Source organism: Ciona robusta, chromosome 5 (assembly GCF_009617815.1).
Source record: "Ciona robusta chromosome 5, ASM961781v2".
Lineage (NCBI taxonomy): Eukaryota > Metazoa > Chordata > Ascidiacea > Phlebobranchia > Cionidae > Ciona > Ciona robusta.
In genome coordinates this window covers 1,890,304-1,917,161 of record NC_143239.1, presented here as the reverse complement: position 1 = coordinate 1,917,161, position 26,858 = coordinate 1,890,304, and the positions used below count along the sequence as shown (strand labels likewise).

The 26,858-nt window shown below is 32.0% G+C and overlaps 1 protein-coding gene across 1 annotated transcript; it reads right to left on the bottom strand.

Moving 5' to 3' along the window:
- Positions 1-228: 228 nt before the first annotated feature.
- On the bottom strand, positions 229-26,741 carry LOC149735452 (nipped-B-like protein A). The gene is made up of 44 exons (XM_089878338.1): positions 26,583-26,741; positions 25,691-25,853; positions 25,439-25,535; positions 25,106-25,179; positions 24,638-24,702; positions 24,296-24,378; positions 24,120-24,238; positions 22,345-23,791; positions 21,802-21,880; positions 20,472-20,672; positions 19,773-19,997; positions 19,415-19,582; positions 18,727-18,935; positions 17,800-17,886; positions 17,156-17,402; positions 16,714-16,868; positions 16,012-16,193; positions 14,970-15,174; positions 14,452-14,531; positions 13,768-13,900; positions 13,154-13,357; positions 12,921-13,028; positions 12,446-12,690; positions 11,801-12,008; positions 11,046-11,192; positions 10,201-10,335; positions 9,650-9,802; positions 8,895-9,006; positions 8,552-8,585; positions 8,103-8,241; positions 7,504-7,738; positions 6,834-6,988; positions 6,315-6,533; positions 5,843-5,929; positions 5,330-5,461; positions 4,786-4,953; positions 4,324-4,485; positions 3,925-4,020; positions 3,408-3,554; positions 2,650-2,894; positions 2,274-2,454; positions 1,547-1,640; positions 1,350-1,414; positions 229-945 (listed from the first exon to the last, which is right to left on the bottom strand). Exons 1-44 carry the CDS (start codon positions 26,647-26,649, stop codon positions 796-798), a joined length of 7,707 nt encoding a protein of 2,568 aa, XP_089734464.1. The 5' UTR covers positions 26,650-26,741; the 3' UTR covers positions 229-795.
- Positions 26,742-26,858: the final 117 nt, after the last annotated feature.

Genomic DNA, 26,858 nt, shown 5'->3' with positions numbered 1-26,858 from the left:
GGATCTCACTCACATAAAAAGTACATATGCCTAATAGAACATGACACAAATAACAAAATCATGGCCTACACAACAGCGTCTGAAGCGAAAAAAATGAATGATTTTTTTCTTGTATTATATAAAATGTCCGCAACAAACAAACTTCAGTTAACAAGCTCGTGGCATACACAGAACGTCTGCAACAGCAAAGAAACGTTCGTGGCACACAGCAAATATTGTTGTGATGAATTTTGTGTTGCAAAGAATTCTTTATTTTCAAATTACAACATCATATTAGTACGAAGAACAAAACCAATGAAGCTTGAATGCAAAAAGCATCAAGCAAAATAACTTTGTATGTACAAATTCTTGGTTGCTCTAATAGAATAGAGAACTAACTTCTGGTTGAAAAAGAAATCAGAAACATGAAAGAAACGCAGGAATATAAAAAGGGTAAAAAAATAGTAAGAACTCCACTATCAAATAGTCAACATATGATACAAAGCTTCTAAAATTTTACCTTTAAATCAAACTGGTAATAAGCATGTACCGAACACGGGCCTGCTTGAAATTAAATAGAAAATAAAAGTGAACCACTACAGAAAAATGTGTTGGAGATTTAAAAAGTACAAGATTTAAAAGACCAGAATAATGCTGTATTAGTAATCTCAGCGTTTTATAGACAAGCAAATATATAACGGGTTGAATTATATTATATAGGATTATTTTGGGCATAAAATCTATTTAAAAGTAGTGGCAGTGCAATTACGCTGTAATATAATACTTATTAAGCATATAGTTCAACTGAGATTGAGTTTAAAACCCATGAAATTCACCCTCAGAATCTGAACTGGTCTCCGCATATTGAACCACTTGCCTTTTTCTCATTTCACTTTTGTACAAACTCTCAGTGGGATTTTTCTGCTTTATTTTCTTAGGCTTGAGAGCAGTAGATTTTCTTATAGCCTGAAAAGGACAAATTTAATTTTTAAACAATGGAATACTAAAGAAAAAGTTTTAATTGGTATTACATCAACTAAAAAAAAGCTTTCCAGAGTCCATACGCCTAAACCCTTCTATTTTTAAACTGGTGGGAAATAGCGAAGAGCTGTATTTAGAGCTACAGTCATACCTTTGCCTTATTTTTTTTTATAAAGTATAATTGTTAAACAGTGGTGAATAAAATAACAGATGTAAATACATTAAAAACTATAAAAATTATTTTCCTAATGAAGCATAGGGCAGCGTGTGTCAAATGTCTCCTACATGACCCTATTGTCACTAAAATATTAGGAATCTCTGCCATATAAACAACATACATAATATCCCTTTGCATCCCTATTTAGTATGCATTAAAATAAAAAACTTACATCAAGAGGAGCATTAGTTGTTTCCATGTCACTATCATGGTCACTGTCCTCCTCCCTGCTTGTATCTGTGTAAACAAGAATATATATATATTTTGGTGCTTTTAAGCAGAAATTTATTTGTTCAAAGTTAAATTTAAAAAAAACAGAGAAATACTTTTTTTTTTCAAGAAATTAAAAAAAACATAATAACATCTTACTTGTTTCAACCACTGGTAGTTTTGTCACTTTTTTTTCTTTCTCAGAATCGGAATCATCATCGTTTGGATCAAGTTTGTTCATCAGTTGATTGAACTGAAAGAATATTTAAACATTTTAATTCATATTGCTGTACCCCAGTAAGTTGCAATCTATTATATTACAATATAGGAGTAAGTATTACAACATAAAAACCAACGAAAAAAAATAACTAAATAAATATGTTACAAAAAAACTGCAAAAAATGATTAAATCTCAAAAGTGTTAGAAGTCTTTATCCAGATCAATTAACAGTAGTCTTTAACTGTTCCAAAATACTAGTGTGCTAAGTTGGAAGTCTTTATCCACAGTAGTCTTTAACTGTTACTAATTAGAAGTCTTTGTCTAGCTCAACACTTTGATGTTCACAGCACACCATGCACAATTCAAGTACTGTATATTTCCAACCACTGCCACATCACCACAATCCATAGAAATAATATAAACACCAACATAGACATAATATAAAACACACACTGGTTGAAGCAAACATAGAATACAGTAAAAATAGAAACATTATAAATAGAGCTTATTTGAACTTTAACAAAAAGGACCTCAACAAAAATAGAACAACAGTTTTAGGTAAAATATTACGCTTCGTAGTAACAGCAGCAAATGACTTCTTATATATATCTCATTTTCACAGCATATTTATCCCATGCTATTAAGTCATATTGGTTATATCATCACCTCAGTATATTGCCTCAATACAGCATCAATGTATGTTTCACTTCTACACGATAGTTTTTCACGGCACCTCCTAATATGGTCGATGGCTTGTTTTGGTTCAAACTTATGATCAGCTTTCTTCCGATGACATTGTTTGTCGTTTGCTTTGTTTACTTCACTTGTCGAGTATTGGTGGATTTTGCTGAAATTTGATTGTGGTTTATATAAGTTAAATAGAGATATTAATTTTAAATATATTAAAATAAACTGGGGACAAGAAGGCTTACAAGATTAAAAACAGAATGAGATTTAGGTATTGTTTCCATTTATTTTTATGGGTGCATTAAAAACACCACCAACTTTAAACGTATCAATACAAAACAGTCATCTATCTTACCTGTCTTTGAAACCGAAGACAGTTTTAAGATGTTGCTTCACCCATAGTAGAAGAAGACAAGCTAATGATGATCTTGCGAACTCTACGATCGCCGCATCATTTATTGGAAGTCGATGACGCAGAGAATCATCTTCTGCATCGCTCTCGTCACTTTCATCTTCCTCTGAGGAGGAGGAGTCACTCGAAGAATCCTCGGACTTCTGTTTTTTCCTCCGAGATGATCTTGAGGATTTATCTTGAAGAGACTGTGGGGAAGTTAGGGATTGATTATTAAAAAGTGGCTAGGAGTGCAGGATTTTTGGGAATAAAGAGGCTACATCTATTTGCGAGGACTTTAAGAGGATTTTCACAAACTTTACACAGAGAAAAATGTCCTAATTTGCGTCATCTTAACAGGCAACATACTTGTATCTAGATCAGGCTTTTATTTGTACATACATTAATCATGTGTAATGAAACAAAATCATTATTTCTTCACGACAAAACATGAAAAAAACGATAGCCTACATCATGCTTATTACAAACATATAGTATTCACAAATAAAACAAAAATGGTCAAGGGACTAAAATTTTACCACCATAAGTGAGAAAAGTCAAAACAAAAGATTACGATGTGCAGTAAACATGCCAATGCCACACGAACGAGGTAACACCAACACTAAATAACCGCAGAATATTATGCTAACAGACCAGAAGAATAATAGATCAAACAAAGAAACACATTTGTAAAAATAAACAACACAATAAGTTTAAATTACCTCTTTGAAAGTTTGCAAGACATTGGATCCAGACACGGACACGTAAACTTCTATTTGACTGATAAGGAACAAAGGTTCATCCAGGGTATGGTAGGGAAAGTGGGAGAGATTATCAGCAAGGAAAAGTAACATCTCGATGTCAGTTTTCTAACAAATTTACAATGGTAAAATAAATGGGGTTCAAATATCTTTTGCTAAAATAATGTTTTTACCACAAATATATAATTTAAAAAATATCGATTTTCTACTAAAATAGTACGGTGGGGGAAGATGGGTCACTTTTTCATGGTATTTTCTTGTCCCATTTGGTAGTAAACAAAGAACATTTAAAGAATTATAAAACTATATCCTCACGACTTCCATAGACCGCTGTTAATTGTTTAAATCACGATCAGGACATTTGGACATTATGTGCTTAAGGTGTCCCATCTTCCCCACCCTACTATATTAATAAGTTGCAGCAGCAATAGATATGTACGTAGTTTATGTCACAATAAAATAAAGTTGATTATCTCACCACAGTGTCATCGAAAAGGTTCAGAAGTGAGATAAGAAAAGCTCGTCTGTGTTTACGATCGGAACGAACAAGTTGGTACAGATGGGAACATTTTGCCTGGAAATAAATTTAACGTAAAAATTATGATTAGTGAGGTTATAATTTATTGTTGTATAATTTGAATAACTATTTTGCTAGCTAATTTATTTACCAAATGTGGAGTATAAAAATAAGAGTATGAATTTTGAATTTAAAAAATTAGGATACTAAAATGTAAATTTAGACAGATAAATTAGAATTTGTACCATTTTAAAAGGTGTGCAGGCGAAATCGCATGCCGGATACTGTGTACAGCCACCTTAAAAAGGTGTCATATCTTCTCCCACCCAACTATATATTAATCGCACATTAAATAAATACCTTAAGTGTGGTTGGTCCATCATCTATACCAGCGCTCACATAATGTCCGCGAATCACATGATTATTTGGTTCAATGTAAGATTGAAGTTGGAAAGCAAGTCGCATGCCTTGTAATGCTTTAGTGTGGACAAAACCAACATATCGTTTGTTGAGTTCAGTTAACTGAAGAAAAACAACAAGTAGGTTTAAATATTGATTGTCCATCTTAACAGTTGTGTGTTGTGGAATATAATTATCTTTTTTAAATAAAAAAGGATTACATAAAAAATGTATTTATAACTAAAAAAAAAACTTTTCGGTTTTTAATCAAAAAGTATTGATAAAAATAACAGAAACAAGAGCCAGATAAGCAATAAAATTTAAAAAAAAAACAAAAAAACACTATTACCTAATAATATATTATTGCATAAAAAAGGCTTTTATAAAAAAAATAAAATTGATAAAAAAAATAAAAAGTTTTACCTGTTGCTCAGCTTCCTTATGCACAAAGGGGTCAATATCTGATGCAGCAGCAATAAGGTAAGGAACGCACTGTACTGGGTGAACCAACCCTTGTTGTAACGTCAAGTATACTGTATGAAGTGCAGCGTGGCGTACGAGCTCATGCTTGTGGAAAAATGATTCCAAAATCTAAAAAAAGGAAATTGCTGGGTTAAAAAATAAATTAAGTTAGTTACCTCTTTAAAAAAAAGTTAGAAGGGTTTTGAAATAGAATTGATTTGATTATGAAACGAAATAAGTGCCTTATCTTTTTAAGAAAAATTCCGAACAATTTTGAAAAAAATAACTGACCAGTTATGAAGTAAAATGAGTTTTTATCTCTGAGAAAAAATCCAAAAGGGGTTTCAAAAATGACAGATTCAGCTACATGAAAAACAACCATATTGGAAAATCTAATTTTTAACCGAAAAGTTTATTTTTTTTATCTACAGAATAAAATGAATACAGTATTCTTTGAGAATACAATCTATTTTCTTTAAATAAAAATCAATTTTTAAGTCGCTACCTCTTTAAGAAACAACTGCATTACAGAGGAAGCCATTCCACTCGAAACATCGTTTATTTCTTTGATGTTTTGTTCACCGACCGAATCATCAAACGATAACGAAAGTTCTTCCTTGGGTCTCTCGTCACCATCCTAAAAATAATTTAAAAAAAATTAAATAAAACCTTAAAACGGCATGTTTTGAAAAAATTGAAAAAAAAAGCGTGAAAAGTATCTGCATTAATATTAAGAAGATATTATAAAGAGAAAAGATATTATCAAAGCTGTCTTAAAAAAATTTAAATTAAAAAAAATTAATAAACTGTTTATATGATTGCGCAATACTTCTTTTAAACAACAACTGTGTTAACAATTTGATAAAAAAGTACCTTTAATCATATTTTAAAGCCTTTTTAACTAAATTTCTTTTTATCTGATATATAAACAATATAAAGAAAGCATTCATCTAAAAGATAAACAGTATGAGTATCTGATATATAAACAGTATAACAGTAAACACAGCATTATGCATACCTGTTTAGCTTTCTTAATACTAGCTTCAGTAGCAGCTTGCATTTTTACATCTTCAGTTTGTAAATAAGTTTGTAGGTTCAGTAACACCTTAAAAAATATGTGGTAAAAAAATTCATTCATTACTTTTCGAATACATCGCACAACAGCAGTAATAAAACACCATTTATTTATATTTGTGACCTAATTGCATTAGAATACTAACTCAAAAGTGCCCATAACTGTTTTGTTGTATAGTATGGGGGGAGGGGAGACGGGACACCTTTAGGACATAATATATCCAAATATCCTGATCTTGTTTTAAACAATTAACAGCGGTCTATGGGAGTCATGAGGATACAGTTTTATAATTCTTTGAATGTTATCTTTGTTTAATACCAAATTGAACGAGAAAATAGAATGGAAAGGTGTCCCATCTTCCCCATCCTACTATATCACATAATAACGGCATTAAAAGTTAGAGTTCAAAACAAACCTGTTTCTTTAATTTATCGGAAGTATGTCCTGGGTGAAGTAATGTTTTATACAAATCTCGTGTAGATGGTAAGAACATCATGTTAGGGTCTTGTATCATGAGTAAACCTAATGCACGTAATGCAAACACGCATAATTCTTCCGTCTCTTGTCTTGAGGAAGTTGAGTCAATTTTTGTGAAGTAATAAACACAAGAATATACTTTGTCCTTTACGCATATCTGTGGAAAAAACTCTTAATAAACTTAGTAAACAAAAAAATGCCTAAATAATTAGAAAAAATTAAGCTTTCCTGGATTAGAAAAATTTAAGCTTTTTTATTGGGGGAATACTGTTCCCTTTCAACTTAAAGTCCACCGCTGATGAAATACTGGCGTATATGTAAATATATGCCCCTATTCTATAGGGCTAAGGTCCCATGGTGAGGCATGCCATAAGACCTAGTTAGGATGTTGGCCATTATCATGCATTATTGTAATTCAAATGATTTTTAGCCAATGTCACGATTAAAATATTTTTACCTGTGCCTTTCCTTTCAACTTTTCACTGTCAAAGTCGAAATTTTTACAGAAATGTCCGGTGATAAAAAGAGCTCTTAACAACTGCTTAAAATGCTTGGTTTGATAAATTGCTGACGGGTTTTTCTCATGAGTTATACGGGCATTGGACAAATAATCTGTTGATATAAAACACATTTATAAACTATTTATTTTAACCTAAAACTGACATATTTCCAAATCCTATTCCATTGTATAATGGTAAGGTCTCATGCTACAGCAAGCTGGGGGAACTAAAACGTAGGCCAGAGTTGGTCCATTATCATTACCAAAAGTTTCTAACCCCTAACCCCTAACCATCAAACCTAGTTATGCGGTATTTGAAATGTCAACTTTGAATAGGCAGTTTACACTGTCATTTTTAAATTGCTGGTTTTTATTCTATAATATGGGATAAACAATCTATATGATTCAGGTTTCCGACAGAACCAGAGATGTAGGTCAAAGTTGGCCCATTACCCTAACACCCTATATACCCTATAATGAAAAATATATTGTCATTCTTAAATTGTTGGTTTTTATTCTATATGATTCAGGTTAGCAACGGAATCTGAGATTTAGGCCAAAGTTGCCCTATTACCCCAACACCCTACCTATGCCCCCTACAAATATACATAACAAAACAAATACTCACTGCACATTTTCTGAAAGCAATCCCATATTAGTTTATAATTATTGGTGACGTGACAAGTTATAGCAGCCAGACTTGCAATAGCTGCGGAGACCACCATCATATGATGAGTTAATATCATTCGCATCAAGTCCTCCTCCACGGCAGCAAGGAACGCCTCCGATGGATGTTCCATGAGTGGAATAGCAAGTTCCAATACACGACATACACCATGGACTGTTTGTAAGTCGTCTGAAGACTGATTAAAAAGAAATAGGTTTAAAAAATGCTTGTATTATGAGCAAAAAAATTTGTAGAAAAATTAAAAAATAAATACATATATAATGGGCGTATAGGAGTATGATAGAGCACAAAATTTTGGTATGTAAGGTATTGAAATTTAATTTAAAATATGAAAATTTACTGAAGAAATACTAGGTGTAACTGTGGTAGTAGGTGTAAAAGCCATAAAATGTAAAATGTTTATTTCAAAAATATAATATTTCTTACTGACATTTTGACATCTAATTTATAAATTTTACAAAATATGAAAATACTGAAGAAAAAGTTTTAAAAATGCCGTATGCCTCACTCAAACATACAAATAGCAAATAAGTTCTTACTTCACATTTAGTAGCCAGATAAGGTTGAAGAGTCATAACATGCGTGACAAGCAAGCGTGGTCGTATACGTGCCAACTGTACCAAGGTTTGCACGGTCGCCACCAATCGCACGGTTCGTTCTTTCGACTTCTTATTCACACTACGATTAGTGAAAACATAAACGTATTATAATTACGTGTGTTTATAATGGGAACTAAATTTGAAAAAAGTAATATTTTAAATTAACAACAGTTTTTAAAAGACTGATATTTGAAAAAAAATTAGAAAAAATTTGAAAAGAGTGATATTTTAAATTAAATCAGACAAAAATTTTAAAAGAATTATATATATATATATTAAATTAAATTAGACAAATTTTTAAAATAGTGGTACTTTAAATAATACAGATAAAGGCATTTTATTTTTATTGTTTGTTTATTTTTATATAAATACAGTTTACAATGACTTACACATTTGTTGGTTTGTTTGAAACATCTGATGTCCCTGAAAATATAAATTGTTAAAATCTCTTCAGTATTAATATAATCTATAAAGTGTTACATCCAGGAAAAATATATAATTTTGAAAAGGTTTTCTATCAAAAAAGACAACAACAATTTGCCAGAAATTATTTATTAAAATAAAGACATTAATTTGAGAAAATTACTATTCTATTCTATATGAGTGGAGTACCGCAGCGTGGCACGCCATGGGTACAAGAACTGACTTAATAACGTATTTAATAAAATAAAGACTTTAATTTGAGAAAATTAGACATCAAATTTTTATTATAGTTATTCATAAATGTATTACCTTGCTGTTTGTCCTCATAGTTTTCAAATAGAATAACGTGTTGCACAAGACAGTCAACTATTTGTTTGCATGCTAGCTCAACTTGAGGGTTGGGAACAGCGGTGTCAATTAACTGGAATCAAAAGTTGAATTAGTATTATTTACTTGGGTAATGCGCCAAGTTAAGTCCAAATCCAAGATCTCCTATGTCATATGACTATGCTATGATATATACAGCTTTTTAATATATAGTAGGATGGGGGAAGATGGGACACCTTTAGTACATAGTATCTAAATATCCTGATTGTGTTTTAAACAATTAACAACGGTACATGGGGGTCCTGAGAATACGGTTGTATAACTGTTTGAATGTTCTTCGTTTACTACCTAATGGTATGAGAAAATAGATTAAAAAGGTGTCTTATCTTCCCCCACCCTACTATATTTAATATGTTCAAGTACACTATGTTAAAATTACAAGCAAAGGATTCCTTTATTTTTTTTAGCGTCTGAAATTCAGTGGGTCTGAGATTTTATTAGCTTTGACAAGAGGAAAAAGTCTCTTTTGTTTATATTAAATAGAATATCATTTTTTGGGGGATAAAATAGAATATCAATGGTAATGCAAAAAAAACAGTACATTGAGTAAATTATTTTCACATTAAACTTAGATAATTTTTTACACCAAATTTAAATTAATAATTTTTGCATTAAACCTAAACTAATAATTTTCACATCAAAAATTTATAATCCTGTACAGATGTAAATAAACTCACGTTTTTAAACAGTTGTTCAATCCATTCATACCCATGGTCACGATTAGCAGCCACGATATCTGTGATAAGAAGCGCTTTGTTTCGAAGTAAACTCGCATCTGATGAATTGACAGGTGTAAACCACATCTTCATAAATACTTCGTGAACAAGTTTCTAATAAATAAAAAATATTAAAATTTTCAAGTAATTGCACAGAATTGTTTTAACTCTTATTGTACTAAAAAGGTGAAGGGCCAATTCAGGCCTAAATTCCAGGTCAAATACCGTAAGAAATATAGAACAAAAATAGTTTACAGAGTCAATTTTTTATTGACAAAAAAATTAATAAACATACGATAAAAACGGTTAAAATAGTATTTAAACAGAGACAAACTGTTTTTACTTTTATAAGTTTTCTGATTTTTGAAATTAAATATTTTCCACGACAATTTAAAAAAAAAGTAAATGGGAAATTATTGTTATGATTTAACATTGCAATAACCATGCTGTTGTTATTCCTATATATTACTGCAATTTACTACTAAACCAATTTTAATCTGTTAAAAGCCAACCTTTATTCCTTCCTCATCATTAACTCTTCTTATGATCTTGACACATGCATCAGTGAGTTGTGGTAATTGTGGATGTTCGTGACACAAGTCGCGTAGAATGCGAATCACTCTTTTACGTACACTAACACCAGTGTCCTGTAATAACAAGAACATAGTCTAAATCAGTACTTAGACAAGACAGAAAAATTGTGCCAATTGTAGTACTTTACCAGACATTGAACAACTCGTTGCCAAAAAGCTAGCACATCCGTCACATTAAATATAACTGATGTAATTAGTTTTAGTAAGTAACATTCTGGAGTTTTCTAATAATTATTATAGGTGGTACGACAACGCTGCATGAACCAAAAATGGTACGCGAGTAGATAAAGTGGGAACCACTGGTTTAAAACATAAAATCTTTTCAATTCAGTGACGATTAACAAAAACTTCCATGGTGATAAACTTATAATAGAGCTTTCATTAATCAAATTTTTATGGGGTAATTGGCCCATCCCCCCCTAAATCCTAGGACACATGGGGTATCACCCCGTGGACCTCATCCATATAGAATGGAAATAGAACCCATTTTTTAATGAAGAGTCGTTCGTTTTTAGTATTGTTCTATTAGTTTGCCACACCATAACATACAACTCAAAACCTCATATATAATTTTTAGTTTTACCATATCAAAAGCTAGAATTTAATCGGGTAGATACAAATGTTAGCAAAAAAGTCTTAAAAATGTAAAACCAAAATAGAAAAATTACAAAAAAAAAATAAATAAACCTTAAACTTTTTTTCGCCAAACTGCATAATTTTTTTTTAATTACAAAATTTAAAATAAATAAAAAACAAAGACTTACCATAATCCTTGCAGATAACATGTCATAATAATGTGGAACAAGATCTGGTTTGAGCAAAATGAATCGACCGACCAAATCTATGGCTGCTTCCCTCACACTGGTTGATGCATCTACCAAACTGAGACGAACTCCGTTAGCGATGTCTTTCTGCAACGAAAAAATGATCGAAAAATTAATCAAGATGTATATATATAGTTTTAGTAGGGTGGGGAAAAATGGGTCACTTCCCCTTCTATTTATCGTCCCATTTGGCAGAAACAAAGAACATTCAAAAAATTATAAAACCGTATCCTCACAACTCCTTTAGACAATTGTTAATTGTTTAAAACGCGATCAGGATATTTAGATATTATGTGCTCCCAACTTACCCCACAGTACTTTCTATAGTTATGGAACTTTAAAATACACAACCAGTGAAATGATGTAATGGAAATCCATGATGTAACATTTAATTTTGACAAATAATTTTTTCATTTTCATTAATAAAACACTGTGACTCTGCTAAAATTTGTTAAAACTGTCAGCCATATGGAATAACGTGAGGTGTTTAAAATAAAACATCCATGTATTAACAACTGAAGTTTCCTAGATATGTGGAATAAATAATCAACATTTATATACGTATAAATATATTCGTTTACCCGAGACATAAAGCGTGAACAAAACACCCATGTTTTTCAACAACTGCTGTTTTCCAGATACGCGAGGATAAATAATCAACATTCATATGTGTATGTATAAATACATTCACTTACTCGAGACATGATAGCTGGGTCAACAGCAACAACTTCGGCGAGACATTTAATCGCTCGTGTGCGGAGTGCGACTGCGGATTCTTCACGTACACGGAGTATGTACGATAAATAACAATCAAACGCACGCGAGAATTGTCTCGTTGATGCCAAATGTCGAGAGATTAACATGGCGTCTTCTACAGTTAAGCCAGCAGCCATTTCATCATCTCTGTTGATATTAACTTGATGTTATATAAGTTTGAACAATACTGTATTAGTTTATTCTGTATGGGTGAGGTCCAACAGTCAGGTTATGGGCCAGGAGTTCAGGGCAGAGTTGGCACTTTACTTTTAAATTTGAGTACTAGAAAATGAAATAAGGAAGAACTTATCTTAAGCTAAAAAGTCTGCCACAAAATGTAATCTGTTTTATAAAATACTAATATATATAATTCCTAGTTGCCTTGTAGCAATAGCAGCAAAAAAATAAAACATACTTTTAAATCACAAACTATTGAAACTAATACATAACACAAATTTCCAAATACTAATACACAATTTTTTTAAGCTAAATTAAATAGAAATATGATACAGAACTAATTGGTACTTGCTGAAAAATTGCATACCCAGCTTTTGAATAAAGTAATGAAACAACTTAACACGCACCTTTTATGCACATCGCGTGCCAACAGTTTTCTTGTGTTTTCAGAAACATTTTGTTTATCAACGGATAACAAAGCAACTGCTATAGCTGATGATGACATTAGGTTGAGGACAGAAGTTTTCTTCTTCTGGCAAACTTGTACAGCTTTACTTTGTGCGTCAATGTCTGATTGTTCTTGTTGTTGAAGTTGTTGAAATTCAACAGTGGTGTCTCGCAACCATTGGCCGATGTAAAAATTGTGTGAAAACTGAAAAAAAACAACAGTTTTATAAAATTCTAGTCCAATATAGTTAAATGATATGGGAAAAAATTGTCTAAATACAATTTGTTAAGTGAATTTGGTTGAATCTAAAAAATTGTGCAAAAACTAAAAAAAAAAACAGTTTTATAAAATTCTAGTCTAAAATAGTTAAACAACATGGGAAAAAAATGCGTAAATACAAAATACAAATACTCAAATTTAATTCACATACTAACCATGAGTGATGGATCAGCAGACGCGTGTCTTCGTAAATAGGCAAGCAACAAACATTCAAGTCGTTCAATCAATTTGTTCCCGTTTTTTTCAACTTTTTTGTCTTCCTTCTGTGAAAAAACAATAAATGCAAGGATTAATTTTACAAGTATACTGACTGCAAGAACTTATTTTAGGAAAAAAGCACTAATTTTACAAGTATAATAAATGCAGAGACCAGTTTATAATGGCTTACCGTAGGTGCGCTTTCTGGTTCATATTCAGCCTGCATTGCGCTATTTGGTAACTCTTCAAGCCTTTGAAGTAATGTTTCAACCGTAGCAATATCTGTATTACTTGTGACAGCATCTCTTCGTAACTTAGCAGCTACTACACCAAGGTAATCTAACGAAGCAACTCGTAACGACATCTCTGTTGATTTGGTGCTGAAGGTGTGAACCTGGGAGAAAAATTTATAGGTTAAACACTTTATACATTGGTTTAGATAGCAACATTGGTTCTCAATATTTTTTAATGATGCTAACCTATTACTGTTTTTGGTGTTATTTTTTTAAGTAGGTAAACATGAAAAAAATGAGTAGGTAAAATTTTAAAAAAAAAGGTAAAAATGAGTAAATAAAAAATAGTGGGTAAAATGAAAAATGAAGGTAGATAAAATAATTGAGTAAGTAAAAACAAAAAATAGTCGGTAAAAGTGAGTAGTTAAAAAAGTAGGTCAAAATAAAAAATAAGTACTTAAAAATAAAATCCTTGAAAAACAAACCAGTGCTTGCTTAAAACATACACAAGACGCAAACCCATACATTACAATCAATGAAAAGATTATATCATAATTTTCACAAAACTTACCAGTAATCTACCCAACACACTAAGAATCATTTCGGAAGCTGGCCACTCTGGTTTATTAACAGTTGCCAGCAAATCATGGACAAAGTTTTCAAACAACGGTCGGTAATCTGTTTCGTCCGATTTGCTCGCGCATCTAAATATTATTTTTTAAGTTATTTAGGGATTTTATGTATTTTTATTCGAAACATGATTAAGTTTTCAACACAGTGTGTCTGGATTTCAACATTTCAACATTTTCCAGTTTTAAACATGCATAGTAATAAATTATCCTTTTTCAATTTTTTAGCCATAAAATTGTACAAAACAGAACCCAGGTCTCATCTAATTTGCTATGAAAGCCAAATACAGTTTAATTATTATTATTTTTTATTTTATGTATTTTCTTGGCTATATTACAATGACTGACGCCACCTAGACTAATAAATTACCTATAAAATATACAATAACAGTATTCAATTGTTCATGACATAAACACTGCTTTATTTTTATCTTAACAGTATATAACTGCATAAAAAATTATGGAAGTCGCACATTTTTTGACAGGGCCAGTATTTTTCCCCAAAAAAATCCATTCGGCTGTCTTTTACATGCTGGCCCAGAGCAAAGTTACTTAAAGCTTATTCAAATTGCATAAAAAAATGTAGTTATATACTAATTACATCAACATAATATACTAGCACTTACTTCTTAAGGAAAACACTGAGAAAGTTTTGACCAGTGCGTACCGCTGTATCGTATGAGTTGATGACTTGTAATTCATCCACCTGTACAAACATTGGGTAATAAGCATTATTTAAAAGGCAATTGTCTAAAATTTCACTGTTTCATCCAGAATTTCACTTTTTAAATTCAGTTATATATAAAAGGCTATGCAAAACTGTGTCAGTATCGGTATAATGTGGGTATTCCTATGTTTTTTTTTGTATATTTAGTTTTTATAAGTTTCTAAATAGGATTTCGTATATTTAATTTTTTAATGGCAATGCTTTTAAATATGATTTTGTGTATTTAGTTTTTTATTGTTTTTTAATACATTATTTTATATTTCGCTTTTTTAATGTTTTTAAATATGATTTTGGTTATTAAGTTTTTAATGTTCTTAAATATGAATATAAGCTTGTACCTTTAGAATATCATCTTAGGTATAAAAAGTCATATAGAGCTAAAAACACAGTATAAACTGCACATTTATTATTACAAACCTGTTTTTGTGTCATCTCTTCTTTTACTGATTGTTCAAGATTGACATCGCTTTGATCAGGGTTAGGGAGATATACAATGGCTTGGATCATCTGTAAAATCAATGCTGATACCATCTGTATATATTGTAGATCAGTATTCTGCTTGCGTTGTGCTGGGTATCCTTCATCATCAGATGAATCCACCATCTCTTCTATGTATGTTAATCTGGGGATAAAGGAAACTTTTCAATCTATTTTCTTCTCCACTTTGGTAGTAAACAAACATTCAACGATATTTTATAAAACTTTATTCTTACGGCTCACATAGATCGTTGTTAATTATTTAAAACACGATCAGGATATTTGGTTATTATGTGTAAAAGGTGTCCCATCTCCCCCCACCCTACTATATATATATTTATATTTGTGTGGTGGGGCAATGACGGTTGTTATAACATAGGTGTTTTGTTTCATACACGTTGTATGTTCATATCTGCTTATGAGTTATGTTATCTGTAATTTTTTTAGCTGTTAATCTGGGGATAAAGTAATGGATCACTAATATATACTTGTGTGTTGGGGTGGTAACAGCCATTAACATGGCCAGTGAGTGTTTTATATATAGAGTTATTAACTATGACATTTTTTTGTATGTATGTCAACCTGAGAGTAAAGGAATAAATGAAAACAATTAATTTATACTTTTCGTTATGTTGAATAAACAGATAACACTAATTTATCCTTGCATGGTGGGGCAACACACACACAATTTGACTTATCACTGACCACTGGGTTGTAGCAATGACTGTTTTGCCAAAAACACACATATAGCCACAATAGCAGCAGTACCGTGCACTGAACCCAGTATCTATTGGTTATTTGAGTGCTTTAATAGCAAAACTATTATTTTTCCTAGATTTAGTTATATCTACATAAAGATACGATATGCACACATGGTAAAACAACCTCTATGCATATATTCAAATCAAACATTCCAAATTATTTATTCTAAGTTATGCAATTTTACGCAATTTTTAATGTAAGGGCAAAATTTTCAACAAACCTGTAATTTCTTAAGTTCCTTTTACTTGTTGGTAGCCTTGCCAATGATTGAAATATATCTTCTAATATTAAAGTTCGATGTTTCTCATATTTAGAGAAGAGAGCGGTCGTCAACTTGATGGAACTTAATTGTAATTCTCTCACATTTTCAACAAAGAAAGGAGATACACCAACTGATGATATCTATATGAAAGTAATGCGTTTAACATTACACAAATTTCAAGTTGATAAGAAAAGCCTATAAAAGTGTATAATATAAGAGTTAACGTCATAATAATCACTAGTCATAGGCGCCAAACCTGGGGTGGCAGGGTAGGCAGGCTAACCCCGGGAATTTTCTACACTACATTAATCAGTAAACATTACAACCAATAAGATTTGTTTCACAAGATTGTGTGTCTAACTATCTCTGCCTCCCCTGGACTTATAATATTTGGCTCTTAAGTCACTAGTAACTACAATAGCTTAATGTTAAAGCAGGACTGACATAGCTTTCTGTAAGCCACAATGTATAGCGCATATTTTTTGTTACAAAACAACATGTTTTATAAATATTTCTAAAAATATACCAAAAAAATGGTCATAACAATTTTTTTTTAAATGGAAACTACAGAAACTTTTTTTGCCCTAATAATAAGTGTCGAAAACATTCTTCCAATCAAAAGTAAACACATTTCAATAACCCATAAAATAAACCCCCTACTTGTAATATTGTTGTGTCTGTAAGAGGTTGTAGGCGCACCAGCTCCACCCACTGGTTGACCAAGACATTCAACTTATTATAAAGTTGAAGTATGGTGTGATTCTTTGGTCCTTTGTAATGAGCTCGTTTCATCTTGGTGCTACCACCTGATGTATCTATGGCAAAAACAAATAAATAGACTATGTAACTGCTAATTCACAATTTACCATGCTATAAATGGTTTTCATATTTTTTCTTATATTTAACTTGAATACAATATAAATAACTTTTATACAGTTCTATAAATGCTAGAAAATGTTCCCAAAATTTTGACATCAGTTTTGTCTTTAAAATTCTTTAAAACCAAACCATAGAAACTATATGTTGTAAGCATTTTTCACCACAATAACCTAAAACCTACATTCATATAGAATCATAAAACAATACATGACTGATGACTTACCTTTTAACCCCTTTTTCTTATTACTTGATGGTATTTTATAAACCGGATCATATTCAGGGTAGATGGTGTTTACGAGTTGTCGGCACAAAAGTTGGGCCGATCTTTCCATTACATCATCAAGGTATACAGCTTTAGGCATGAACGGTGCAGTCATTATGTTCATAACTGTAAGGGCTGCATCTGTAGCCGAACTAACTCGATCTAAATCATTGTCCCGGTTCCATCTTTGCTCTTCTGCAGTGTTGCCCTGTAATACAACATTGTTATGCAGTGTTGCCCTGTAATATAACATTGTAATGCAGTGTTGTTCTTTAAATGTAACTATGTAATGCAGTGTTGCCTTGTAATATAACGTTGTAATGATCATTCAGTGTATGTTATGCATACTAAGTTGCTATTTTCTAAACCTAATATTGTAGGACCTATTTCCATTAAAATAAACAACAAATTTGAGTACAGAAAGCAGTTTTAACAATAATTCCTTATAATTTACATTTAATATATTTTTTTGCATTGATCTTTCTATTTAGTAAAAATAAAAAATATATCATCGTCATTGGTATGCATATCACAGTGCTTGGTTGGGCACATGTTAACCACAAGCCACATGTTAAAACAGCTTTGCCATAAATTAAACAACTTACCTTAGTTTTACACGGAGTGGCATGAACTCCGTTCAGAATATTTGGTTCAAGAATTGATAAAAGTCGAACCAGAGTTTTCTTTGGCAGCTGAATCAAAAATAAATATTCGGTTACCAACAAAATAAAACTGTTGTATAGTAGGGCGGGAGAAGACAGGACCTTTAGCATGTAATATCCAAATATCCTGATCATGTTTTAAACAATTAACAACAGCCTATGGAAGTCAAAAGGATCTGGTTTTACAATTTTTAAAAATTTTTTAAAATGTTCTTTGTTTACTACCAAATGGAACAACAAAATAGAATGAAAAGGTTTTTCATCTTCCCCCACCCTACTAAATATATATATTTAAAATATTAAATCAATGGGCTTAAACCTATTGTTAGGAAACATGAGGTTTAGATATAAGATAAGAGCATAGTTTGTTCAGATTATTATTTAAAACTGGAAGTGTTTTAGTTTTACTCCATATATCATGCCATGCATATTGGGTAATGGCATATCAAGTAATAATAAACGCCGAAAAAAAAGCTGAAACAGTAATATTATAGTAGGGTGGGGGAAGATGGGACACCTGTAGCACATAATATACAAATATCCTGATCGTGTTTTAAACAACTAACATCGGTCTATGGGAGTCGTTAGTTATGAGCATATAGTTTAATAATTTTTTGAATTTTCTTTGTTTACTACCAATTTGAGTACCAAATACTATAGGACGAGAAAATAGATTGAAAAGGTGTCTCATCTTCCCACTTTACTAAATAACTAAATAAGCACATTCAATTGCCATCAACTAATAAAAAAGCATCAGAAAAACTAAAACTGTATTACTACAAATAAATAAAAAATTTATTGGGCCAACTCAGGGATACACCACTGGTGTTTCTCGGCATAAGACTTCACCCACATAGAAACTAAGCTCACCTGGCATAACAATCCCATTGCTTTTAATTTTGCCGTTTCCTCACTCAGCTCTTGTAATCTTGATCTTGAGACAAGAAGACACTGGAGAACTTCTTTCTTATCTTCATCTGTTGATGTGGCTTGATCCAAGAGATGAGGATCAAGGGTGTCCATGTAGTCGAATATCTTCTCAATAATTTGAGAGAGTCTTCGGAAGGAACCATCTCCATCTGTAGAAAAAAGAACATTTATATGTGAAGTTATAAAACAGTTATATGTGAAGTTTTTTTAAATCTTCACCAATAAGATCGTTACGCTCAAATTTACCAAGGTTGCTTTGTGCTACCTACTAACTATACAAATACAAGAGGAAGAAAAAACCACACAAACATATATGTCAATTATTCAATACTCCATGGTTAAGTGTTTTACTTTTTATTCTAAAGTTATATTAAAAATATTCCTGAATAGAATAGTTACATTATAAGTATAAATTTAACCTGTAGTTTTGTTGTATAACAGTATAATTATGCCATAAAGCTGCTAAACAGAACTCAGAAATATGGGTAAAGACTCTGATTAAATTAGGTACAGATAATTGTGACACGGTACTTGATTGCTTTCTATATATTACCCAAAAAATAACATACTCGACCAAAAATGCTATAGATTATAAACAAAATTACATTTGTAAATGAGAAAAACTAACCTTCTTTTAGGATTCTCTCTTCTACTGCCTTCCTTCTTTCTTTTTTCTTATGTTCCATGATATGAGATCTCTTCCTTGATGGTGAAACAAATTCATCTTCATCTGAACTTGTATGGATGAGATGGGAAGTGGAATCTGCTGACTCATTATGATGCTTGCGCTTTTTCCCTGCATGAAAACGTGTCAATCTCGAAAAAGATGTTTTGTCGCTGTAGCCCATGCATATTATAATACTTAAAATTATTTTTTTGAAAATAGTTGTGAGCAAATTTTGGGTACTTTGAGTAATTGATGAAAGCGAAAATTGTTATTAAAAAATGGAAACTAAATAAAAAAAATCATTATTAAGTTTCAATACCTTGTGATTTTTCTTTTAACATCATTTCTCTTCGTTTTAACTTTATACGATCAGCCATAGAAACATAAGCATTGAACTCAGACCCCACAGAAGCTTCATTCTCATTGAAATTATCAATGTTCTCAAAATCGAGTTTGTTCAAAAGGAGACTTGGTTTCATAGATTGGTCAAACTCTGCTGCTTGGAAAGGTTTGGGAGGTGGTTTACGCTCACGAAATCTACGGCCTTAAAAACAAAAAAATCGTTAAAATTTTCATGAGATATTAGATACGGTTAGATCTTGTACCAAAATGAAGAAACACAGATTTTCTGCTCTATTTTATTACAGACATGAGACAATCATTTAATTTAAACTGATTTAGTTACTTTACCACTTAACATAAATGTCCAGTGATCATTCTTTTGGTGAAATTTCTAATAATTGTCTTGCTCAAGTACACAAAGGCTATTGATGATAGCAGTAATGAGCAACAAACTGTTTTTTTTGGTTATAATGAAACCCAACCACTGAGCAGTGCAGGACAAAAAAATGACTAAGAAAGTGGTGAAAAAATCCAAATATATATACATATATTATAGCATCGAACTGTGTATCTTTTGGTTATAACGTAACCCAACCACTAAGTCACAATGCAGGACAAAAAATAACCAAAAAAGTAGTGAAACAAAATTTTCATATGAATATATAAAAATATGAACCTGTGCCAGAGTCGAGAGGGTCAATAACAACAGCACTGTATCTTTTCCCATTCATCGGCCATTTTGCCACCACAATTGCACCAGGTTGAAGCTCGTCAAAACTTGTGACTTCAGAATCATCAGGGTACATCACATCGGATAATTTAAAGATATCTGTCTCTTCTGAATCATCAACAAATTTGACACGAACATGTTGGCTTCCTGTATTGGGAGATATTATGCGAACAAAATCAAAATAAAACAGAAAGACCAATTTTACATACAACTCATTAAAACAGAGGCGGAAAAACAAGGGTGGTCTCTTGAACCCCCCCCCCTCCCCCAAAAAATACTATAAGAAAACGATTGCTCTGCCAAGTGCAATTTATTAAAACAGTAGTCATAAAAATTAGCTAGCACACAGTCACACACATAACAAACGATTTTGGCTTTACCATAATTTTCTGTCTTGGGTAGATAATACTAGATATTAGATTTTCACCATTAAAGTATTTCAAAACTAGTAAAATATCTGTCTGGTATGGTCTAACTAAACTTGCCTTTAAGTATAACTATTGCCTCTCTTCTAATATAGGTGAAAGTATCTTGTTGCATTTTGATTTTTCCCTCTTCTTTTATAGTTTGTCTGGTTTTACGTTTGCTTAATGCTCTCAATACACTGCCTGACTTTAGTGTGCTCACATTTACTTTAATGTGAAATTTCTTTTCAACGTTTGTAACTTGAACTCGAAATGGTTTAGGCTTATCCATTTCATTGCAAGATTTTCATTCAAATTAAAAGTTACTGACACTTCATTAATTCTAAAGTCTGGAAAAAAATGTTTTGCTGTAAAATATTGTCTGTAATGTAACTGTAAGAAGTAGGAAACTAACTTAAGTTATGTTTCTGATATACCAATACATTTTTTTCAACTTGTATATTTCATACACCTTTTAATCTAAATAGAAATTATTCTAAGGTAAATAATGCATTTTAGCTTAAACGTAACATCTCTATTTTCTTTTATATTCTGCTTCAAATTTCTTGGATCCTGTAAATTCTCAACCTGAAAAACTGAAATAAGTTACTAAATTTTATAAATAATAATCTGAACTTTAAACTAAGTTTATACAAAAATATAGGGCAGATAATCATAAAAATGTACTGTGTATAAAAAGGATTAGTATTCATATAAAATGATCATAAAAGTTTTGAAAATGTCACATTTGATGTCAAACTAAAAATGTCTAAACTTGTTTTCAAGTATGACAATACTAAACGCACCTATAAAGAATGCAACATATATAATGTTTTTGGTACATATGAATACACTGCAATAAACAAACAAACCTCGTTTCTTTACTTTCCCAGATTGATTGCTATGATGATGTTTATGTCGGTGTTTGTTGACAGCGTTGTATTTGTTTGTCTGTTAATAAAAAAAACTTCTTATTTACTGTTTATGAAATATTGCACTAGTGCAACACACATGTTAAATTTTAGTAGCGAACAAATCAAAAATCATTCTGAATTACGGTTTTAATGAAAAATCATTTGTAGTTTTCTTAATTTTGGAGAAACATGATTTGGTCAGGTACAACTGCCTATACTCACACCTGGATGCTTGCTAATGTTAAATTGTCTCTATGTTTCTTATATAATGGACTGTTGTCTATACATTTAGCAGTTCTTAGTTTAGGTATCTATAGTTGCGCGATAATCATAGTATGAAAGCATGCATCAATGAGATCAAGAATTTTTTGCAAATACTACCCGATATATAAATGAATGGCTGGGTTTTTGAATCTATAGGTAAACAGCCAAGATATAGGTTGCCAATTGCCAGCCATTGCAGCCAACATACATTATGATAATGAGAAAATTGTCTCTTACCATTGGTGCATTTGAGTAATTAGCTTCTGCATAGGGTGGGGCAGGTTGAGTAACAGCAGTGACTTTTTGTAAGCCATGATCCATGTTAGGATTCATTTGATGTAAGTTGGATGTTGTTGCCATACTGTTTGGAGCATATGTTTCTTGTACATATGGTTGGTTGGTGTGTGTTTTATACATGGCATCTTTATCCATTGCCATTGAACCTTGCATGTACGCAGTGTTGGGTGGGTGTTGGAATTGCTGCTTTTTCTGCTCCGCCAAATTGTGTCTGTGATCAACATGATGTTGATTGCTGAAGTGCTGGGTTTGTTGTTGTTGTTGTTGTTGTTGTTGCTGCTGATGTTGTTGTTGTTGTTGTTGCAGGCGATAATTATATGAAGCATCATGTTGGTTGTACTGTGGTAGATTAGGAAGTGCTTGTTGGTGGTGCATGTTAGCTTGTACCTTGTGTTGTTGAGATACCACACTTTCACTATATGTCGGTGGCATGGATAAATATGCCTGCGGAAAATCTGGTGGCAACGATGGTATTGCTTTGCTGCGATTTGGTGGAAAACCGGATGCCTGGTGCGGCCATGCAGGAGATTGCTGGGGAAACGAAGGAGCCTTTACCTTGGTGTCAGGTGAAAATAACTGACCAGGTAGGATATTTCTTGGTGGATAATTTGAGTTGTATTCCATATTCATTGTTGTTGGCTGTTGGGGTGGGTTGGGGGTGTAGGGAGGGTAAACTTTGTCCACAGCAGCATGGGTGTAGTTGGTTGGGGGGTGTTGGTTGGTTCGATGGCTGTGTTGTTGGTACATTGGGTATGAGTTGGGTAACCTTGGGTGGGGGGAGACAGTCGGTTGAACTGCTGGTGGGGTATGGGGTACTTGTGGTGATGGGGTGTACATGATTTGGTCGTTACGTGGAGTAACTTGTTGATTGATTCGGTTGGTGTTAAGTAATGCTGTGGGGTCAATATTGTTTGTTTCCATCAGTTGCTCATTCTTTAGCATTGGAGCATTGTGAGCAAAGTCGGATGATTTTGATGGTTTATGTTTATTCCCACGCTTTTCACTTTTTGGTGTTTTCGCTCTGGAACTTTGAGCCGTAGTTGACATGTCTGGTGTGGATTTCTCACTAAACACTGTCCTTATCATCGCTGCTGCTGCATCTTCTGCTTTCTGTTGTTCTTGATCAACTTCTTGATAAAACTTACTTCTTTCTCCATCTTCATTAGGATCCACACCCTGCTTTGTAGTTAGCGAAGCCACTTTAAAAGTTTCCGAATTTGGACCTTTGTTTATTTTAGCTGAAGTCGAAGATTTTAAACGAGCTATTTTTAACTTGATTGGACCAGCACCGGGAGGTTTATCATCAGATGAAACGATCCCGTATTCAACTGGTTGACTCGTTTCATGTTTGTCTTTGCTGCTTGATTTGTGACTTTTCTTTGTTCGTCTAAAATGAAGTAAAACACAAATTTATAAACATAATAGAAATTGGTAAATAAAGGTAAGTCAGATAACAGGTAAAAAATGTCACAGAAATATTTTATCTAAAATATTGTTTTTTAGCAACAAGATAAATGCTACAATTATTTTTTACAATAACACAAAAAAAATCTATAAGGGTGAGGTCCTAAGGCGAGGAACCCCCCTGGGACTTAGCCCAAAGTTGGCAACAGCAATTCCCTGTTTCATAAACTAGACTTTCACTTATATTGCAGCATTTTTTACAGTACCAACATAGTGATATGCATTGTAGTTACCTAACTGCATATAGTTACCTAATTTTAAGACATATTTTTGGGTTTTCTTCTTGGCCTTCATTGACACTTGTGATTGGCGAATCAGTGGCAGGTTTTTCATGAGAAACAAATTGTTTATGTTCCGATTCATATTTTGACTGAAAGTACATCAATTTTAATATAAGGAAAATGATATTTTAACACCAGTGTCTTACCTGAATCACCATACGTGGAACACGAGGCTGAGGAGCCACTGCTTGTATGGGACGAGTTGTGACTGGGAGTCGGTTTGGGTTACCTGTGTTTCAAAAATGTTGTGGCAAGGGTTTTAGGCAGTTATTTAAAATAATCCAATTCAAAATTTGATAAATTAAGGGGTGTAGTTATTTCTCATTATACTAAAAGCAAAAAGATTAAAGGGGTAAAACTTTTTTCTGTTTGTTTTTTTTGCAATGCAAACATTAAAGGTTAATGTTACATTATTGCATGTTGCATTTACTTACAAATAGAAAAAAGTTTTAACCAATTTATAGATGGGAAACTTTAACAATAAATACCTTGGTATACGTTTGGAACTCTTGCAGCAGTTGGATCCATTTGCGTAAAATTTGATGCAACAGTTCTGATGAATCGAATATATTAATATTATGAATTACTTATTCAAAACTGATTTTTATAGACAAAACATCACAAAAAAAACGAAATTGTAATAACTCATTAGGTGTTGTGTTTACTTGTGTACGTCATGTAAATTATAAGCAAACTTAAAATTTTTAGAATTAAACATAAATCTTTAGAATTAAACATATAACGTAAAATCTTTAGAATTAAACATATAACGTAAAATCTTTAGAATTAAACATATAACTTGTTATGGTTAAGCTACAGAGCACGTGATTTGGGGAATGTGCTGCATTGTGTTGCCATTTTGTAATTAAGTGCCCTGTATATATGTTCGTGCTCGCCTTAGTTTTCATTCTATCATTTGCGTCTCAAAACAAATCCAAGAATACAACACAACTTACCCTGGAGCTGGATTCTGTACATGTGGGTTGTGAGCTCCTACGTGAGGCATGCTAGAACTTACACCAAGTGGGGCCTGAAATAACAATGAATAAATGAATAAAATTTATTTCGTCTCTTCGGTCACGATATCGAAAAACAAGAAAGTTGACAAAAGCGAAAAGGTGGGTAGTAACGGTAAAACAACAGTTGTTAAAACACGCTTATTGATAAAAAAGAAAGAAATAATGTTTTGGATAAAAGCAGATATGGTTATATCATAACATCACTTAAGCAATGGGATTGTGAATACATGACAATTGAAGATGGGCTTCAAAGTGTGGTCTAATACTTACCACATTTCTGTGCTCGTATGGATTTTGAGAAAGAACTGCTTGAAGTAATGGAGAGTTACCTACACCTTCAATGCAACCAGCTTGCTGAGCTTGGCTTCTGTAATAGAAAGCAAAACCATTATTCCATTTCAGTAAAATGACTACTCTTTGAAAAAAAACAGTCGATTCTGAATGAGTTGTCTCAAAACACCTAGGATAGAATAAAAGAAAACACATCAGTCACAATGTGTTCATGTGTGTACCAATACGTACATGTGTTCTGCAGATGGAGCTGAAAAAGCATCAACAATTTGTGAAACAAACGCAGCATCAGGTGTGTTGAGTATGCGGGTCGCTGCTTCATGTCGTGCACCATGATGGAGTGGGTGTGTGAGGGCACCGCTTAATGGCGGGACATGAGTGTTATCTTCTGTCACTGCAAAAAAACAAAATCATTTTTATTATATATATAATTGTAAAAAAAATCAAACAAAAATAATTTAATAATATATAATACTAACTAATAACTTTTTATTTGTCTCTTTGATTATAGTAGTAAAGATTTAGGAATATTTTTAACGAAAAGACAGTATATAGCGACAAAACAACAGTTGTTAAAGCATACTTACAGTTAAAAACATATAATATTTACTTTAAATGGAAAAAAATAAGCTTAGTCGGTACACCTAGTAAACGAACGGCCAATTAAAGTTATTTTTGTAGAAATCGAATTAAGACAATTTATAAAAAAATTGAATGTGTGCCCGCTGTCATTTTTACAAACAGTTTAACCAAACTGAGGATCTCACTAAAACTATAATGGCTTTAACGCAAAAAATACTGGTGCAACAATTTTAAATGAAATCATGTAAACACAACCGATGCAAATATGTTATCAATAATGAATCCGCCATGGCATACAAGTTTAAATAAATGAAAAACCTAAACACTCCTAAATTACTATGAAACTGGTATACCAGATTGGAAAGAAAGAAATGAATCCCTGCACCTAATTTTTTAAAGAAAAATCACCGCACAAAAATATTCAGACAAAAATCCTCCCCCAAAATTTTGAAAAACATAGTTTACACAGAGGGTAAAACTAGTGAATTTAGTTTTTATATAAGCTATAATAGTATTAAAAAATACAACAGTATAAACTTACGTTCTGATAAACCAGGAATGTTATAAAACGGAAACGAAGATTTGGACAAATCACTGTTGAAGTTCATTTCAATTAGAAATCCCTAACTTATTATAACATTTTTAACTGCACTGGAATAAAATAAGCAGGGTTCTTTAGATACTATTCGAATACTGCTGATTTAGCCTTAAAGATAGTGACCGTAAAATTTTTTTTGTGAATAAAAACAGCTGTAGATATATTTTACTTGGAAAATAATAACATAATAATTTTCTTTACTCTATTCTTTGCACTTTG